General features: G+C 40.8%; 1 protein-coding gene across 3 annotated transcripts in view; it reads right to left on the bottom strand.

Annotated features, from left to right (window-relative positions):
• The window catches only part of LOC132101219 (A-kinase anchor protein SPHKAP), a 135,672-nt gene that overhangs the window by 8,552 nt on the left and 106,493 nt on the right, over positions 1–20,627 (bottom strand). For 2 of the 3 annotated variants that reach the window (XM_059505979.1, XM_059505980.1), the window contains 5 exons: positions 9,768–9,827; positions 8,083–8,220; positions 7,728–7,986; positions 3,050–6,398; positions 2,339–2,515 (listed from right to left, as the gene is read on the bottom strand). In XM_059505979.1, coding sequence (XP_059361962.1) covers positions 2,339–2,515; positions 3,050–6,398; positions 7,728–7,986; positions 8,083–8,220; positions 9,768–9,827 — 3,983 coding nt within the window. The remainder of the gene's footprint in view (positions 1–2,338; positions 2,516–3,049; positions 6,399–7,727; positions 7,987–8,082; positions 8,221–9,767; positions 9,828–20,627) is intronic. The other variant, XM_059505981.1, reaches the window with a different exon arrangement.

Genomic DNA, 20,627 nt, shown 5'->3' with positions numbered 1-20,627 from the left:
AGTAGAGCGAACAGGCATGAACACTGGCATGAGATTCATTAGCATGGGCATCACCAGCAGCTCACTACCAGCTGATGACTATGAACGTGAGCCACCTGTGCCTCTACCAGCAACAGCCCAATGAACAAGCAGAGAGTAACCTTTCCCCCGACATAGCGGAAAAACAATGAAGTGAGGGTTAAAGCCAGATGGAGGCCGATGGCCAGCTTACTCGGGTAAGTGAAGATGGCGTTGAGCTGGCGCAGGTTAGGAATCGTCGGTGAGTGTGGCAGGCTGGACATGATTCAATCAGCAAGAGGGACTCACACACCCATTACATCCTTTTCATTCTAGAGTCAACAGGATGTGACATATGGCACCTGCCTGTCAGTGTGAGGCACATCCTGTCAGGACTAGCACTGCTGTGGAGTCTCTGGGTGAGAGCTCTGCTCCAGACTCCAGTCATGCTGTCAGAGCCGTTTACTCACACAGCTGTGCTGGACTAGACTCACAAATGCAATCTCTCATTTCAAAGAGTTACACTACCTCAGGCACTGGCTTAGATTGTGTTAACACATACAGTATGTGTGTGTGTGTGTGTGTGTGTATGGAAGGAAATAATCAGATGTGTGTATCATATACACCTTAATACACATAAAATAGTAAACTCACAACTTGGAGATGGAAATCGTAGTAGTTGTATCACAGTATCACAAGTTTAAATCAGTGCTGTTTTAGTATCACTAAGATACTATAATAGTTTTAAATTCATAGGTCTATATAGCTTTATTATATGCTTAAACTACAATATTTTGCTTTAGTTTTATTACATTTTTCATTTTAATTTTGATTAAAGTTTTTGTGATTTTTATTATTTATTTATAATATCCCCACCATTTTTTATAAAATGTATTTCATTTTAGTTCAAGTTAGAACATCAAGTTACAAACTAAATGAAAATGAGAACATCTATCATGACAACTACCTGAAATAATAATACTTTTTTTTATATGTATTTTATTTCAGGTAAAGCTGTTATAATGGTTAATGGTTTTAATTTTATTTAACTACAATAAACCTGTTTTAAATATTTAAATATGTTGCCATTTCCCCCATCTACTGTAAACAACATGAAAAAATATTGCAATTCATTAGGACAAATGTCATGTGTTTCTTCATATTTTTTTCTTCTATGATCAATCCATGGTTTCTGCCCAATATTGCTATTAGTTTGTTTTACTAATGTCCTGAACTTTGCCTCCACTTTTGCAATTCCCTGTAACTAGAAAAGTTCTTTATGACATTATCTTCCACAAAGTGACATTTCATTTTATGGGAAAAATCACTTCATTATAATGTATCAGCAAAGGATTTGATGTTGGTTAATAAAACAGTCCATTTTACTTAAATTACTAGATAATACAATCAGGATTTCAAAAGATGAACCCAAATAAACAAAGCTGACAGCCTCATCTAATCTAACTCTAAATTGACTATATTTCAACCCTTCTGTTCTGTTAGATATCCCTAAATCATTTTCTTGAAATTGTGTAAATAAGTTAAAATGAATAAAGTTTTTAAGTGCCTCAGCATAGTCAGAGCACTACTGAAAGTCTGGTATAAACTATAAATTACAACACTATCATATTCATTTTCTAGAACTTGCAGAGCTCAAAAAGTGCTACATAACAGGAATGACATAAATGTCTAGTAGGCAATTTTCTTATATTAATTCTTTGTTTGTGCATTTCTCTTTAAGCCATTATGTCTGATTCTGTATCACTGTGTCTGTGCATCTGTGTGCTAGACAGTAAATTAAGGGCAATGGTGGCAGACTTTAAAGACAACACCGTCTGGCTGAAGATTGATCACACAAGTCACATGACATTAATATAAATTAAGATATGTCAAAACTTATATATTAGTTAAAAAGTGAGGGCAAAGTAAGCACTTTAATGCTTAATTCACGTTGGAGCTCTAAGTTAATAAATTGCTACTTTAAAGATGAGAAAAGCAAGCTCACAAATGGGTGCTACACTGCGCTCTGGATATGCCCAGTTCTGGCAAGGATTGCATCTAGCACATGTAGCTTAATGAAAAGCCAAATGGAGAAGCCACACTGTCCAGCAAGGCATGATGGTCTACTGCATGGGTCACCAAACTTGTTTCTGAAAGTCTGGTATTCTGCAGATTTTGGCTCCGGCCCTAATCAAGCACGCCTGAACCAGCTAATCAAACTCTTGCTTGGTATATTTGAAACTTCAAGGCAGGTGTGTTGAGGCAAGTTGGAGCTAAACTCTGCAGGACACCGGCCCTCCAGGACTGAGTGTGGTGACCCCTGGTCTACTGGAAGACTGACCCCTCGCTTAGCTGGATAAAGCTACTGTTGGTCTCCTCCTGGGGGTCGTCTTCAGGGGCAATCTGGGCCCAGCTGCCTGAGCCACTTTCCTCACTGCTAGCGCTGAGAGAGTGTCGCTCCACCTCCACACCTGCAGAGGGTGCTGTGACCCCTGAGGAGGCCCTGTCTTTGTCACTGCTGAGGGGGGAAAGAGGATACACGGCGAAACTGCTGTGTCACAATGAGCCAGTAATTCTAATTTTGCTAATTTTGCCCCAAAGCATCTTTCACTGTACAGAGCCTTGGTCAAGAAAAGAAAAATCAAGGGAACATAGGTATAATGTCAATTTATATTTCTCTATTTTTTTTTTAGCAGTGTAGGTAAAAATGGATGTTACAGAGGAGAACCCCTTTACAGAGATGTGCTTTTTGGATTTATACACACCACGTGTGACACTACATGAAGCAAAATGTTCATGTTCATCTTCAAAATGTGATAACTTGGGTTCATGAACTGAGAATTCTTCATGATCTATAAGAAGTCAGTGTAGAAAACACTGTAAGTTTCGAAACATTCTTGTTAGTCTAAAAACTTTTATTGAACGCCAAAACAACTAATTTTGTACTTCCTTCCCTTCATTACTTAATAAAGATTAATTCATCAGCACAAGACTGACTTCATAGAAACAAATGCTTAGCCTCTGAAACAAATGATGTGGGTGTTTTATGTACCTGCTTCTGGTTGCTGTCTCACTCTCTTTACCACTTTGTGGCTGGATCTGATGGGATGCTTCTGTGTGGTGGGGCCCAACCCTCCCTCTATCTTCTGAGGCCTCTTCTCTTTGATCAGGTTCAATGTGGATCAAGGGTACCTCCCTCTGTCCACGCCACGCTTGCCTTACACAGGACGAACTTTGAGAGCTACCGCAATTTTCCAGATGCTCTACACTTGGCCGGTTTCCACTATTGTCACGACGAGAATGCTTAAAGCCGTGCCTCCTTTCTCCAACCGTAACTTGTGGCCGACAAGCAGCAACAATGCCATCCTGCTGGCCTCCAAGCAGGGACTTGCCACTCTCTACGATGTCTGCTGCTAGACGGTTAGCAAAGAGCTGTACATGTGGCTGCGAATCTGCTGAATCAAGCTCAACACTGTCCTCTGAGGGCTCCGCTATTATCTTATTCTTGCGCATTAGAGACTCGATAGAGCTGGCCCAGGTTTCATGAATCAGCATGTCTGTGATTTGGTCTGTTTGGCCACGCTTATACAAGCATGAATCAGATTTGCAGAGTCCTGTTGACGACACAGAGTTGGTTGGATAGATGTTGAGTGAATCCCCATGTACATTTCGAGCAAATCCATCGAATGAATTGGCCTTGATGGGTGAGTTTACAGTTAGTCTGGAATCTGAGGATCGCCTGTCAGGAACAGAAGACTGACGGATACAAAATGGGGTTCTAGGGGATGGGGGTAATAGGCTATTACTCCACTCTTTGGTCTTGGTCATACTGTAGTCCTTGTTCTCCTTGTCCATGTCTTTTAGCATGAAGCGATAAAACTCCTCAGTGATACTCTCAGTGCTAGACTGCTTAGAGAGACAAGATGATGTGCGCACATTGAGGTGTCCATTTTTTTTACTGGCTGCTTGCTGAACAGCTGCTGCAAGGATGCTGCTGGCATTTTTCCCAGCATAGTAGTCCAGCAGAAGGTCAAACCCTCGACCTTCTGTCTCCATCTGGTTCACCATGAACCGAGAAAACTCATCCGTAATGCTCTCACAGCTGGATTGCTTGGAGATAGAGCTACCTCTGCTTAAATTATGCCCAAGCCTGTTTCCCGGTCCCAAAGTGTTTGCTGTCCCGGATGGATCTGCGTCCTCCTCTGGAATACTCTCGTAGCTTGAAGCTTTGCCCCTGCTGCTCCATCTCTCACACTGCAGGCGGCTGCGAGATGACTGGCCAGGTTTGGAAGTGTCCACCACACTCAATTCTGGGCAGTTCATTATCCTGGCTGTGACCTCTGACGCAAAGAGAGCAAATGGATCAGAAGTGGTAGGTTCATCTAGATTGACAGTTTCATCCACGACACGATTGACCAGGCGCTCCATGAGCTCGGGCTGTTCTTCAGTTTTACGTTTGATTTCACTGAGACGTGGAGGTCTGTGTTTCTTGATGACTGCGGTGCCATTTTGTGTCTCTTTCCGGCGGAGGGCTGCGGCTGTGCGGCAGGGCAGAAGCAATCCCTCTGGACCTTCCGAACCACCCTTTAAGGCGCAGAACCATGGCTGCTTTCCGCTGGAGTTCTCCAGGCATATTGCTGCCAGCTCTGTAGCCATGGAGACCACCGTGGTTGCCAAGTCATCAGCGAAGCATGTGACAGGAGTTTTGGACTCGCATGAATCCATTTTAAGTGCCACAAGAGCTCCCGAAGAGGACGATACAGACTGCTGCCTGGTCTCACTCTCTCCTCCTGCTCTCCCTCGTGGGATGTGAAGTGGTGAGCTCTCAGCTGAAGGGAGCACAGAGTCCGTGTTCTTGTCACTCCTGCCCAAGTCAGACTGCCCTTTGACCATAGTGGCTGTCACTCTGTTCAGAGTAAGTCTGTAGGTTTCTTTCAGTTTTGGCTCGCTTTCCCTCTCTTCCTGTACTTGCTTTTGCTCTCTCTCTCTCTTCCCTATGAGAGCAGACAACTTCTCCACACTGCTTCGCCTCTCGCCATGATTATAAGCCTGGTTTGGCTCAATCAAATGCTGTAATTGGCTCAATGCTTCTCTTCCAGACTTGGTATCAGCATCATACTCCCTAAAGCTGATGCTGTCTTCATGCCTGTCATATGATCCCATGTTACAGTTTGAAATGTCACTGATTTTCCTTGATGTTACACATAAGATATCAAAGAGCAAATTATTCACACAATCCAAGAGGAAACCCTCGATGTTTGGGGCATCTTTGCCAGGACCCTCAAGCTCTTTTCTCTTTTCAGCCTTTTCAAGGGCATACTGAAAGATATTATCTGATATTTCCTGGGTAAAGTTATCAAGATCCTGTTGTTCCTGATAGGGCCTTCTTGGAATTGTGATACCATCCACTATTTTGTTATGTGTGGTCTCAAGGAAGTTTGCAATGCTTGAGTAACTTTGTCTGTGGGTGAGTACAGCTGAAGCTTCCCTGAGGAGAACTTCAGCAACATTGGCTCTGAAAGCCTCGACGCTGGTGCCCTCTGCAATGCTACAGTGGAGAGGCACTGCAGTTGAAGCTTGGGCAACTGACAGAAGTCCGATAGAGGCAGAGTAGACGTCTGTTGAGTCATCACTATCTCCAGAGTCATCTGCTAGATCTACAACGGCTACGGCTCCAGCGACCTGAGACATTCCACATACTGCAGAGGAAAATGAATACTCCCCTTGTTCGGTCTCACTCTCTTTTTCTTTATCCTCACACTCATCTTCTTCTCCTGACTCCAGTGTGAGTTGTTCAGTGACCTGAGGGGTGGTAATGGTACCGATGACACTCGCAGCACATGCCAAAGCTATTTCCACTGGCTTGGTGGCGTGTCCAATTGCTGAGTTGTTTATTGTTTCGGTCCTATTTCCATTATCATGCACTGATGTCCCATGTGACCGAGCTTCTGGCCACTCTGTTACCTCCTCACTGTTGTCAGGACTCTGGACAATTACGATTTTAGGAAGTTCAAAAGAGCATGCTCGAGCCCTCAATGGCTCTTCACTGGAATGGCTTATATCACTTGAGTGCTGCGAGGTGGTGGACACACTCACTGCTGCCTCCGTGACAAAAGAAGGTTCATCTTGTGACAAATGAATAAAAGCATCCTGCAGGACTGACTCAGCCAGATTGGTAGCATAGTGACCAGCTGACTCGCTGGTGTGACGACTGACTTTTTTGGGGGTAGCAGGTGGGCCTCTTGAGGGGGCGGAATATGTTCTTGAAAGCTTTTGGGAGTTGGAAGAGGTGCAGAGGGTCTCGGAGTCCTCACTATCCTCTCTCTCTATTTCACTCCTTCTTTGAGCGTGGGCTGCTCTCAACATCTTAACTGACTCGGGCATGATAGAAATCTCAGAATCTGGAGAAAGAAAGACATGTTGCAGGGTTGGTTGAGAAATGGTGTGGGGGCACAGAAAGAGGAAATAGATTAAAGCCAGGCATCTGCATAATCCTATACAAAAAGTCAAATTTAATACACATGTAAATGAAGCCCATTGACAAGCCAAGTCAGAGATATGGAGAAGGAGATGTGAGTGAAAATAATGGACAAAACTGAGAAAGGAGGTAAAAAGTGTCAAGATTTATCCTCTTCTGTCGCCTGCTATGTCCAATGGATATAGTGAGGGTCCAGTCAGAGCTATCCATAGCACACTGTTGTATTTGTATCCATTTTTCCTTTTCCATAACCAAGACCATACAAATGCAGATCTATATCTGGGCTGATATGATTATGAATATTGTATTGTCTCTGAGGACAGCATATCCTTCACACAGTGTTACTTCTAATTTCATATGAGATATTAATTATAGATTAGCCCAGCAGAGCCCAGTTTATCTTGTCTCTTTAATATAAAACTAGGGGCGAGTGTCACCAAATGTAGACATTCATAAGTTTGGCTTACTGTTAGAGGCCAAAGCAGTAGCACAGAATAATGTTACTAAGCTAAAGACAAACAAGCATTCAGACATGTACAAAGAAAATTCACAAAACATTTGTAGACAGTGCTTCTTTGTTAAGGAGCCTTCCATGGCGTATTCCCCAAAACAACCTTCATACAATGTTTAGTTATTCTTCTCATTTGTATCTCTTTCTCTGTCACACACATACTTATTAACATAGACTGAAATGAATTAATTGTTTCACTGCTCTATGTCCTTGTGCATCCATGCTGTTGCTTGGTTACTTTGTATCTAATAACTATAGCAGATTGCAGTTCAGATTATTATAAACAGTGCAACCTAGACAAAAGACGGAAATCCAAATTATTCCCAAAAGCAAAACTAAAGACTTTATTTATTTGCTTTTTATGGATGCACATTTATGTGACATGCCCAAGTTGTTTTGAAAACCATAATCTCATTGGTACCGACTAGGGATAATTTGTGTTACTAAACTAAGAAATAGACTTGGGGTAGAAACACTGCCAAATAGATCCACTCTTATCGGAGCAGGCTCACAGAAACTGAGAAAACGTAAATGGCTGAATGCTCTTTCATCCACAATTCAAGCAATTTTCTGTCTATTCACAAGGTGGACAGGAGGGAAGGTGCACTGAAAGTGCCAGAGCTGGCCTAAAGTTGAGTTTTCTCATTACATATGAGCAGCAAGGACAAAGAAAATACTACACAAAAGGTAAGATATGGAACTACAAGGACTGGATTTCTGGTAGATGGATGGACTGTTTACCATTTCTGAATGGGTCATCCTCACTGTCTTCCCCAAGCTGTTCAGAGGCAGTGAGGAAGTCTTCTTCTATCGATGACACAGAGCGGTTGGTGTCATCTTCAGTAGCCCGCTGACCAGCCAATCGGCCATGCCTCTGTCTCTCTTGCCCTGACTGTAGCCCAATCAGGAATTTGTTGATCTCAAAAATTACACTGTTGGTTTGGGTTGGGTGGCGCCCACAGGAACAATGCACCAGACAGACATCCGCTGTTTTCTGCCTCTGAGATACACATACATAAACACAAACACAGTTCAACCAGGCAGACTGTAAGCTGTAAAATTATGTCAGATGTTCCGGTCTGTATTCATATCCTACCTGTGGGTGGCTGGGGTCATGCTGGCAGGAGTCCGGTGACTCTAGGCTGCTGAGAAGCAGAATCTCATTTTCTTTGGGTTGCCGCACTCCGAGAGACTCAATTAACCGTGGCAGCTCTGGGCACACTGAGGCCAGTTTCTGTGGGGAAATTTATGCTAATATTCAAGTCACATAAATTTGGGTCTTTGCTTGCATTACCTTGGTAATTTGTATTGTTTCTAATTTCCCTTTTAATTAGATGAAACATTGTTTATGTCGTACGCTTAGGAAATGATGAAAGACATTCATATATTTGTTATTAACTTTAAATGAATTAGAAATAAGAAGGGTAGAGGGTAGGGGTGCAACAATACACGTATTCCTATTGAACCGTTTGATACGAGGCTTTCAGTTTGGCACGCATTACGAACCAAACGATTAGATTTGTTGGACTAATCCTATTACATTTGGAAAATAAAACAGCTTAAAGTGTGTGAAATATAATGTGTCTCAGTGGCACTGCACCCAACAAGGCAGCTCAAACAACGTAACAGGCAACTTGCTATCTTCTAGTGGCGTAATGTTAGCGGACCTGCGTGCCAGTCCGCTAACATTACGCCACTAGAAGATAGCAAGTGCAATGCGCTGCAAAACACCCTGCAATAACCTCCCCTTGCTGTGGTACATCTAAAGACGATGATCTTGTTTATAGACGATAACCAGAGATATTGTCAAAAACATCAAATTGTTGGCAATATTAAGATATTTGCCATTTTCAATTAATGTAGGCCTGTTATATTCTTATTTTTATTAGGTCTGTTATTATTACTATGAAGTAACTTATATTACTCAATTAAAATTACAATTAATTTGACTAGCAATAATTACCAAATAACTGACGTGCTGGAAGGATAACAAAAGATTATGGTTATATATTTCTTCCTCAGTTAAAATGTTTTAAAAACAAATCTATAAAATGAATTATAGAGCTGCGTAGGGCCCCAGCAGTGTAGGATCAGCACTGACTTCGGTCATCAATAAAAATCAATGAAATAAAAAGCTTTTATTTTAAGCACCGACTTTGAAAAACGTTTATCACGAAATATGTTTCTTATCATGTTTTTTTACTATGTAATATTAGAAATATTAAGGGAATAAATTAAAACAGTTAACTATATGCCATTATCAGCCTATGCTGAAGTAGATTGGTCTCATTGTCTCTGAGAATATGCAGCGGCAGATGGCGAAAGCTCCGTAATTACTCAGTCACTCATATGAATTGACTGAGATTAAGAAATTTACAGGCATAACACTTGAGCAAAGTTTGCATGTTGCTTGTGTGTGATATCCATTGGCCCACTTTCATAGTTTAAAACAGAAACATTTCCAACATTGTGACATAACCAATTACCCCCGTACTGTACCGAACCGAACCTTGACACCACTGTGTCATATCAAACCAAACCGTGAATTTCGTTAACCATTACACCCCTAGTAGAGGGAAATGGATATTTATTTGGATATTAATGAAAAAATTTACTGAGAATGACAAAACACAAGACTATTTAATAGTTATTGTCTAAAAATTTGCAGATGCTTTCATCCACAGCAAGCAAAGTTTTTTTTCATGGCAGTATATGCATTCCCTGGGAATCAAACCTACATCTTCATCATCTTTAAAGAAAGGAAGGATAATCTCAGCCCACCTTAACATAGCTGTCGTCATGCCGTTCAGCAGTATGTCTGTCAAGGTTCACGAAGCAGATCTGGAAAGAAAGAGACTGAGCTTAAATAAATAAGCACATACCTGAAATGTAAAGTCTCTGTACATGTGCTTTTAGTGCACAAACACAGTGTACCAAAAATACACACAGGAGCACACACAACAGCAGCACTGAAAATCTTCTCATCTGTCACAGCTATCAAATGTCATTCTTCATTCCGCATATTCAACACTTTCTTTTACAACATGTCAAATCTCCTGCAGCGTTGCCTAAAAGTGCCACATTTACACTGAATGTAATGAATAATGACTTAAAGGACAAGATCACAGATTTTTAACCAGTTTTGTTTTTCTTACAATGTCAGTAGTATATGTAATTGCTAAATGTGTATTGTTTAGCTATGTTTGCACATTTGTCAGACAAATGGTCCACTGGATGACACAAAATCATTTTTTGTGAGCTCAATGGTTTTCGTTATAACTTCAAATGAAACATCCATATTTTTGTACATGGTCATGTAACACAGATTTAAAAAAATCTGCTGCATAGATGGCCAAGTTTGATTAAAGCCCATCTTGGGTGAATTACCCTTTTGTTAGTCTTTTCCTCTCACAAAGCTACTGTTGCGCTTCAGAAGACTTGGAATACAGTGCATGACTCAAATGGACCACTTTTATGGTAATTTTATGGTGCTTTTGTCAGGTTTGTGTCACTATGATCTGGAATTTTCTTTTTTCTTTTGTGTTCCACTGACTAAAAAAGCATACAGGTTTAGAATGCCACAAGGTTGGGTAACTTTAAGCAATAGCATATAACAACTAGGGCTGTCGCGGTTAAGAAATTTCCCCTGCGGTTATTATGAGTGGCTCAATAGCGCGATATGCGGTATTACTGCCGTTTTTTTTAACATACCTAATTTATCCTGATTTTGCTGCATACAAAGCTCTATCGTTGAGTTATGTAGCATATATTGTTGCTTTTTTAACTGACAGAGAGACACGTTTTAAAACACTTTTTGTTTATTGTTAAATGCCAAACAGCAACAAGAACATGCGTTTTACAAAATTTTTTTTTGAAAAGATCACAGAGTTCTAACATGTATTACACGTATTTGCGCGCGACTTTGGACAGCAGCGGAAATCTAGACTGATTATCGCGTCACCACTGGCCCACAGGACAGTGGATTCGCGCTGGAGTTGGAGATGCACTCCTCAAGCAGATAGCGTGTGTGAGCTCGTTATCTGCTCACGCTCTCTTGGGTATGGGCTCTGACGCGGAGGTTGTCCGTGACTTCAGCAGGTATGCCTGTTACTTTCACGGCTGTATTTGACAGATTTCGCAAAGGCTTCAGCTACTCCTAACTGTCGGCCGGTCTCAGCTGTTCTTTTTGATGTTGCTCCGCGATCTGATGAGGGGGCAGCTGTGCTGGATGACAGGGGACACTCTAAAATGCTTAGCATGGCTTAATGTACTAAGACAGTGATATTAACAGACCAAACTCACTAAAAATCATACTAATAAATTATACTATCTACAAAAAAAATCAGATGAGCCCGGAATATGAATGCAACTCTAATAACACGTTAAGCCTTTTCCTCCCATAGAAAACCGTTATAAGAAAACGCTTAATGTGGCTTAATGTACTAAGACAGTGATTTTTAAAAAACAAACTCACTAAACATTATACTAATAAAGTATACGATGTAGCTACAAAAGAAAAAAGACAGATGAGCCCTGAATATGAATGCAAGTCGTTTAATAACACGTTAAGCCTTATGATGGTTTTCTATGAGAGGGAAAGGCTTAACGTGTTATTAAACGCGTTGAATTCATATTCAGGGATCATCTGATTTTATGTAGATAATATACTTTATTAATATGAAGTTTAGTGAGTTTGGTCTGTTAATATCACTGTATTGGTACATTAAACCACTTTAAGCGTTTTTCACTAAGCGTTTTAGAAAACGTCCCGATGACCTCAAATTAGATGTATTGCTGCGTCACAAGAAGCTTTTTGCAGCACATTTTGCATATCAGCTCATGTATATTCGCTGGCTCGCCCTTTTCATTGGTTTGAAAGCCAAAATGTTCCCAAACTGGCGACGTGACATTGGGTTTTGTGATGAGATCGAGCGTCTCCCATCATTTCAGCCGGCCTATTCAAAACAAACGAAGCACCATAAAGCTACCATGGCTCGCGAGAAAATTACAGTCGTAACCATATTGTATCATTAATTTATTTAACATTGAATGCACAGTGACAAATTGAAAAAACAAGAAGGCTACAGCCTCATTAAAAAAAAACAAAAAAAAAAAAACTGAACGCTGCGGTTGCCGCGGTTTCTGCGGTTGCTATCTTTGCTCTGCGGTTTGCTTGTCAATAGTGCGGTATTACAATATTGCGGTTATCGCGACAGCCCTAATAACAACCTTTGTCTCTTTCTCTGTTTACACACTTGAACAGCACTTATCACTTATTTATCACTCTTTACTGTTAAACAAAGCTTTTTCACTCTCTTTTTCATCTGCGTTCATCTCACATCATTCTATTCACTTGCCATCATTTTACTAACCTTACTGATTCTGATGACTCATCTGTATCTTAAAAGCATATCATGTTGCCAGTTGCATGTTTGCTTCAAATTTGTCCTTGTGGATGTGTGTGTGTGTGAGTGAAAGAGCTCTTCTTTCACTCAGTCTTCACTTAAGACATTTACGATCACATTAGTGACAAATGTGACCCTGGATCACAAAACCTTAAGTCTTAAGTCGCTGGGGTATATTTATAGCAATAGCCAAACCACTATGGGTCAAAATTAGAGATTATTCTTTTATGCCAAAAATCATTAGGATATTAGGTAAAGATCATGTTCCATGAAGATATTTTGTCAATTTCCTACTGTAAATATATCAAAACTATCAAATTTTTGATTAGTAATATGCATTGCTAAGAATACATTTGGACAAATTCAAAGGTGATTGTCTCAGTATTTAGATTTTTTTGTACCCTCAGATTCCAGATTTTCAAAAAGTTGTATATCGGCCAAATATTGGTCCGATCCTAATAATCCATACATCAATGGAAAGCTTATTTATTCAGCTTTAAGAGGATGTATAAATCTCAATTTTGAAACATTGACACTTAAGATTTTGTGTAGGGTCACAAATGTCTTTGGAATCTGTAGGATTCTCTGAGCAAGGATGGATTTCACCCTCAGGTACCACAGACATAGCACTTCACATCTTATTCCAGCTGCTAGTATTTAATACAACAGTAAATGATCTAGTGCATCCATAAGGGTTTATATACCAAGTTTAGGGTTGTGCAAATAATCAAATTTGATTGTCATGAGCATCTCCCATCTTCCCGTGTATCGCCTGTGATAATGAACGCGATATTGCTTGTCTGTAAACTATGGCTCTGTGTAGTAAATGCTGCTCCATTTGAAAGCATGGACAGAGGTGGTGGACAGAGAGAGAGAGAGAGAGAAAGTTAATGGCCATAATTGTCCTGAACTGTCATATTCACATAAGAAACTGATCTTGCGCTGCGTCTCAGCTGTCAGGTGGCACCATTAATGTACTGTGGTGCTGACAGGTGGCTCAGTCACTGCCTTTTTCTGACACACATGGCTAGTAAACAAATAAATAAATAAAAATACATCATGTGCATTCTTAAAATAAATGGTAGGTCTAATTAGATTTTTTTTATATGCATTGTGCTTGCAAAAGATGCTGCCATGATATTAAAGCACTGGCTTACGATCATTCTGAATGGTTGCTAAGACTTTGCTTTGTGACTGTTAGGGTGTTCTGAGTAGTTGCTAGGTACCATTTGCAGAAAGGAAATTAGCTTGTATATGAAGCAGCAAGTAACACAATGGCTGCTGTTTGTCATTAACATTCAAGGAAAAACGACCAAATAATCATTTTTATAAGGATTTAAGCACATTTTCTTTTACAAATATAACGCAAAATCATGTTTGGAAAAATATTTATGCCTAGTTATGTTGGCAGTAAGGTCCTTTTTGACCCTGATTTGACCCTTATGTCCATAAGTTACAAATCCAAGAAATAGAAAAAATAACAGTGATCCTTACTTTAGCACCAATAAAAATAAACTGTAATCTCTGAACCAGGGTTATTTTAGGTAATTAAAACTATAATTTTATCTATGTGTACTGTGTTAAACTAACTGAGACTTGTTTTAGCACTTGTATACTATTGTTTTTTGTTGATTTTGATTGCTTCCATTGTCCTCTTTTTTAGTTGCGTTGGATAAAAGTGTCTGCTAAATGACTAAATGTAATTGTAAATGTAAGTAATACTAAAATAAACCTGATCAGAACATTCTGAACACAACTTCTCATTCTGGAAATGACAACAAACATATTGCATCACAGAAGAGTGAAAAAAAAAGTTTCATATGAATATAGTGTGATATAGAGTTACAGAATGACTAGTAGGTTGCTAAAGGCTTTAAGGTTTAGATGGATGCTTAAGGTGAGTATAGACTATGCTATGGTTATGACTTTACTCATTAAATGAGTATATTAAATGAACTCGGAAAAGGTAAGGAGGAGTTGAGACAAAGCGGGGGTTAACAGCTGAGCCTGAATTAGACTCTATGCAAAGTGGACATTTGCATCTCACTAACACAATATAGAACACAATCCTCCTGCTCACTCATTCTTGTACACTTGCACATCTTGTCCAATTGCCCATCTGTCTGAATTTCTGTACCACACTATAACATTCATTTACTTCAGTGTACCACAAAAAACCACATACTGGATGCTCTCTCTCTGTCTCTTTCTCTCTCACACACACACACAAACACGCACGCACGCACCCACGCGCACACACACACACACACACACACACACACACACACACACACACACACACACACACACAAACACACACACACCACACATTTGTTTGTGTATCATGGTGAGAACTTTCCATTGATGTCTTCTGTTCATAATGTGATAATGGTATATTCACTTGATTTAAGCTTGAGTCTGTCAACAGGACAAATGAAGTGAAAGAACATTGCTTTTGCCTCGTTTGGTTCAAACAGCTCGTTCAAGTCTATGTACAGATATCAAAAGGATCCCAGCATAAGGAACAAGTGGATAGTTTATTTTTAATGGTATCTCGTATGGTGTCAGAGGATTGATCGGAGCATTTTGTTTTGTAAACGAGACACGGTGTCATGGAGAGTTCACAATGAAACATTTGTTGAAAGATAAAGTGGTACTTGATCTGACTACAGCTGCATAACAAACCAAAGTAAATTACGATTAAATGTTACTATTTACTGAGAAGCCTTAAAGGACACGACCCCTTTAAAACAGGTCATTTTAGAGAAAGGTTCAGAATGAGGGTAGAAAATATATATTTTTTCCACATATTAATTTGTTTTTTTTTTTATAAGTCACAATAAAGACAAGTGAAAATAAAAGCGACCAAATATTTGAAGAAAAAAGATAAAATGGCATGGTTGAGTTTTTATCTCAAGTTTGCTTTAATATGGTTAGGCTTAGAGTAGGATTTAATGTAGGTGGTGCATTATTTTCATGTTATTTTAATTTCACTCACTTAACATTAATACTCAAACTGGCACAATACTTACAACAACCAACATAATAATATCTTGACAAATTCACATCCATCGGATTAAATGGAACACATTTTTAGTGTCACTCACTGGACATTTTACTAACATTGAAAGTGTCACAAAACATGCATAAGCAACATACTACCACTTTACTCAGGCTTATTTATCCAATGAGACTTTCTTTATGTTTTCATAAACTGCCTTGTTTATCCACCACAATTACTGGAGTTTTTTCATACACCCCTGGAACTTTAATTTGCTTTAATTTAGGATATATTGCTCCAAGCTCAATTAATATATTTGTGTTTTGATGCGTTTAGAACTTACATGCAATTACATTGTTATATTTTTTTAAGCATCCTACTATACAGGATTAATGTGTTTCTAATAGTCTAATCTACTACATTCTCCAAATAAGATGATTTCTGGCTGTGCAAATCCCATTATAAAAAAAACTATTACCAGACCCAGATGAAATCTGCAGTTTTTTTATTGTGCATTTTCTAGGCTGACTTTGGGAAAATATCTGTGTAATTCCATGGAATGGATTTATATGTTGTAATATGTGATAAACATGATTACTTAACTCCTCCTCACCCTCAAGTAAAATCAAATTGTCCAGAATGTTTTATGAATAAACACACAGAGGAATGCACAGAACTTTGAGAATGGTCAAGGTTTCAATCCTGTGATTTTTATACTTAAGCAAATATTAAACCCCCCGACACTCCAGAAAGCATTTGTAAAGAAGGCAAGATAAAACAGGCACCAACATAGATTTGAAAGTGTTTTTAAAAAACCATTTATACCCAACATTTACCATGCATGTGTAGTTAAACTAAGGGTGATTTCAAAACAGGGATTAATTGGTTACAATGTTGCATTTTCTTCTTTTTGATCCAGTCCCAGCGTTTGGGGAACTCATATTAAAATACTTTACTCCAGTCCTGAACAAGAAGACCTTAATTAACTGGTTTAGGTTTGTTTAATTGGGACTGACAAACCTAAAGCTAACTTTAGATTACCATGACCACTGTATTTATTTGTTTATAAATATTTGTTTTATTGAAACTATATTTATTTCTAACTATAGTAATGAGTATGCATGAGAATTCATGTATTTGTTTTACTGAAACTATATTTCCCTATCGGTTGGTCACTACGAGTTATGTCGAACGACATATGGGGTCTCACCTAGGAGACCAATCCTCTCTGAGTTAAAGAGAAAACGCCAATAAAAATTGGCTAGTGGATTTTGCATACCTGAGCCACTCCTTACACATATGATTATAAATAGGCGACAGGTGCATCCACACTCTTTAGATTATGCTTCGGAGCCGAGTAATCGATGCGATATATTCGCTACAAAGCCAGTCATTTTTGTGTCCATGAAGAGCTTCAGCTGAAAGAGCAATTTTTCTTAAAAGAGCAAATCACGGTCGATTCGCGTCTTCACTGTCTCGGCATCCAACACACTGATGCGGCGCTCGTGTATGATTCAAGCGTCTGTTGTTGGTATATGAGCATGGCATTGCTGTGATCACATCTCTCTCTCCTCCACCTGTCCTGGTCACAGGCTGACGCTCTTGGAGATCTGAGGGTGACTGTGAGAGCTTCTCTGCTGGGCCACGCCCCACGGACCTCTTACTCCTCCCATAACGCATGTCCCATGCGTCCTCAGATTGATTCTTTTGGGCCGTCTCGTGGTGGTTCCAGCATGTCTTCCAGTGCGCCGCCTGAAGATCAGATGTTGATTGCAGCATCAGGGGGTAGACTATCAGCCTCCAAGGATGAGGATTTGGCAGGGCTGCCACCCTCAGGTGTTGTTGCTGCTGACGAATCTGACCCAGAGCTGTCAACCTCTCCAGAGTCCCTAGATGGGCATGGTGCCGCGGTACACATCGTGTGACCATCACGCCGATGTGTCACAGCCAATTCAGCCCCAGTTCGGACCTTGCTTTTCTATGCCCTTAGAACAAGTGTCCTGGCATGTTGATGTCATGACAGATGCCTCCAACACGGGCTGGGGCACGACGTGCAATGGGCAGGCAGCTTTGTGGTGCTGGACACGGATGGACAACACTGCAGCTGTTTCACACATCAACCGACAGGGCGGTCTACGATCACGTTGCATGTCCTCCTCTGGAGTCAGTCTTGACTCAAGTCACTGCGCACTGTCCACATTCTGGGGAGCTCAATTGTGCAGCCGATGCACTCTCACGGCAGCTCACTTTCCCCGGGGAACGGCGACTCTTTCCCCAGCTTATCTGGAGTCGATTTGGAGAAGCCCAGATAGACCTGTTTGCTTCTCATGAGTCCTACGCAAGTATGCACTTCCCCCAGTGAGCCTGCTTGTAAAGACACTGCACAAGGTCAGGGAGGATGAGGAACAGGTCCTGTTGGTTGCACCTTACTGGCCCATCCGGACCTGGTTTTTGGAACTCATGCTCTTCGTGACAGCCACTCCCTGGCGCATCCCCCTGAGGAGGGACCTCCTCTCTCAGGGGCTGGGGACTATATGGCACCCGCATCCAGATCTTTGGAACCTCCACGTGTGGCTTCTGGATGGGACGCGGCAGACCTAAGTGATCTGCCACCAGCGGTGGTAGACACCATCACTCAGGCTAGAGCTCCCTCTACGAGGCATACCTATGCTTTTAAGTCTGTTCACAAATTGGTGTTCTTCTCACAGAGAAAGACCCGCGGAGATGCTTGGTCAGAGTTGTGCTTTCTTTTCTGCAAGAAAGGTTGGAGCGCAGGCTGTCACCCTTCACCTTGGAAGTGTATATGGCTGCAACTTCCATCAAGAGGGTCGGGAAACTCCCAAGTATTTTCAGTAAGTGAAGGGTGTCTTGTGTTCGGGCAGGCCTACTCTCACGTTGTGAGACCCAGCCTGGATATGTGCATAAGGTTCCCACCACTCCCTTCATAGACCAGGTGGTGAACCTGCAAGCACTGTCCCCGGAGGAGGCAGATCCTGCTTCGGCATTACTGTGTCCCATAGGAGTGCTTCGCATATACCTGGACTGCTCCCAGAGCTTCAGACGCTCTGAGAAGCTCCTGTTCTGCTTTGGAGGTCAGCAGAAAGGAAAGGCTGTCTCCAAGCAGAGGTTGGCCCACTGGATAATGGATTATGGATAATGGACAAACACAGAGTGTTGCCTCCTCCTATGTGCTGGTGCACGGCGCCTCTCTGGCAGACATCTGTCAAGCTGCGGGCTGGGTGACACCTAACACCTTTGCAAGGGTTTTGCAACCTTTGCATAGAGCCGGTTTCTTCCCGTGTGTTGGGTAACAAGTAATTGGCAGGAAGAACTGGTTCTGTGTCACGCTTGCTGCGCCATTCCATCTCACACGGGGATGCGAGTGCCTTTCTTCTCCCAGTAGAGTTCCTCGGTTGGCATACCCTGGTCGAGCATCCTCCAGCACTTGGTGGAGCAGTCTGACACCAGGCCCAGTACTGTTGTTAGCATGCCCGGAGTCCCGGTCAGCTCCTGTACTCGTCTAGGTGTCCATATAGCTTGATTCCTTAAGGGTAATCCCATATGTGTATAAGGGTAATCCCCCATGTCTTCCTTTGATATACGCGCTCTGTCAGTCTCTTCTGGCAGCTGTTTCATCTCTACTCTAAGGTAGGACCTGCCTCAGAGACCTATTCCATATGTAGTACTGCCCCCTGGGTCAGTCCATATCAGTATCTCCACACGTCACCTCCCTATGGGTAGGATGTGGTCTCCACAGTGACATTTTCCCTAAGGCTCGCTTCCCCATCGTTCTGCCAAGCTGAAAGAACAAAGAGGAAAGATTTGAAGCAATCTCTCGTTGAAAGTTAAAATCCTTTCCAAAAACTTTTTGTGGATGGAACAGCAGCATGGCCTTCTCCAGCAGTGATGTACTCACCCCTTTTGGTCCCCTTCAGTACCAGGGTCAATGAATTTGCGCTTGGGCTTTGGGAAGGTAATGACCTTAGCGTAGCTTTTGTGACATGCTGCGGCTTGTCAACAATTGCAGCACCACAGAGTTGTGATGGTTTCAGGTTGTGGCATTTTCCATGGACCCCATATGTCGTTCAGCATAACTCGTAGTGACTGACAGACAGGGAATGTCTCGGTTTCATATCTAACACTCGTTCCCTGATGGAGGGAATGAAGACATTATGTCCCCATGCCACAGCCTTGAACCATTCGCTGTTGCTGGGACAAGTTCTCAGCTCCTCAGCATAAAACCTGAATGAGTGGATGCACCTGTGGCCTATTTACACCCGTATGCATGGGGAATGGCTCAGTTATGCAAAATCCACTAACCAATTTTCATTGGCGTTTTCTCTTAAACTCAGAGATGATTGGCCTTCCACGTGAGACACCATATTTAGTTTGACATAACATCTACATTCCCTCCATCAGGGAGCGAGGGTTACATATGTAACCGAGACGTTATCTCTAACTATAGTAATTAGTATGCATGAGAATGCATGTGTTTATCATGGTTAAAACTTTACAAAACTATGGCAAATTTAAAAAGTAGAATCATGAACTTTAAAGCCTCTCAGTTATTTTCCTCCTGTGTAATATTTGTGCTGTTCTAATGAACTGATGAAATCACTGGCTCTGTTTGCCTTCAGAAACTCCAAACTTTAATAATTAAGATACTGATGAAGGGAAAACAATATCTGTTAAGGAGTCCCAAACTTATTCTGCCTGCTGTGAGAATAATTTATTTTTTCAGCCCTATATAAATTGTGTGCCAATTAACATCCCAACTCAAAACCAACACATTAATTTGTCTACTGGATGAATGCAATACCATTCTTTATTGACTTCTGTTCTCAAACTATTCATTTTACTTGTCCGTTCCTCCAATCTGCACTTCCAAATCAGGTGCCACTGCTCTCATATGTATGTCTGGATCGCTGACATCATGTGGCACATCATCTTTTCATCTATTATTCATTAAGTGTACAAATTAACTAAATATACAGTTTTTTCTGCTTACTCTAAATGTGTGTATATATATATATATATATATATATATATATATATATATATATATATATATATATATATATATATATATATATATATATATATATATATATATATATATTCTTTTTTTCCTTCTCACATTATGAATCTCTGACATCATCTTCAAGTTACTGATGAAGGTAAAACAATATCTCAATATCTCCCAACTCTGTAAGAATAATTTATTCAGATAGAATA

Source organism: Carassius carassius, chromosome 23 (assembly GCF_963082965.1).
Source record: "Carassius carassius chromosome 23, fCarCar2.1, whole genome shotgun sequence".
In the NCBI taxonomy this organism is placed as follows: domain Eukaryota; kingdom Metazoa; phylum Chordata; class Actinopteri; order Cypriniformes; family Cyprinidae; genus Carassius; species Carassius carassius.
The sequence above is the reverse complement of the archived record's forward strand: the minus strand, read 5'-3'. Positions and strand labels throughout refer to the sequence as shown.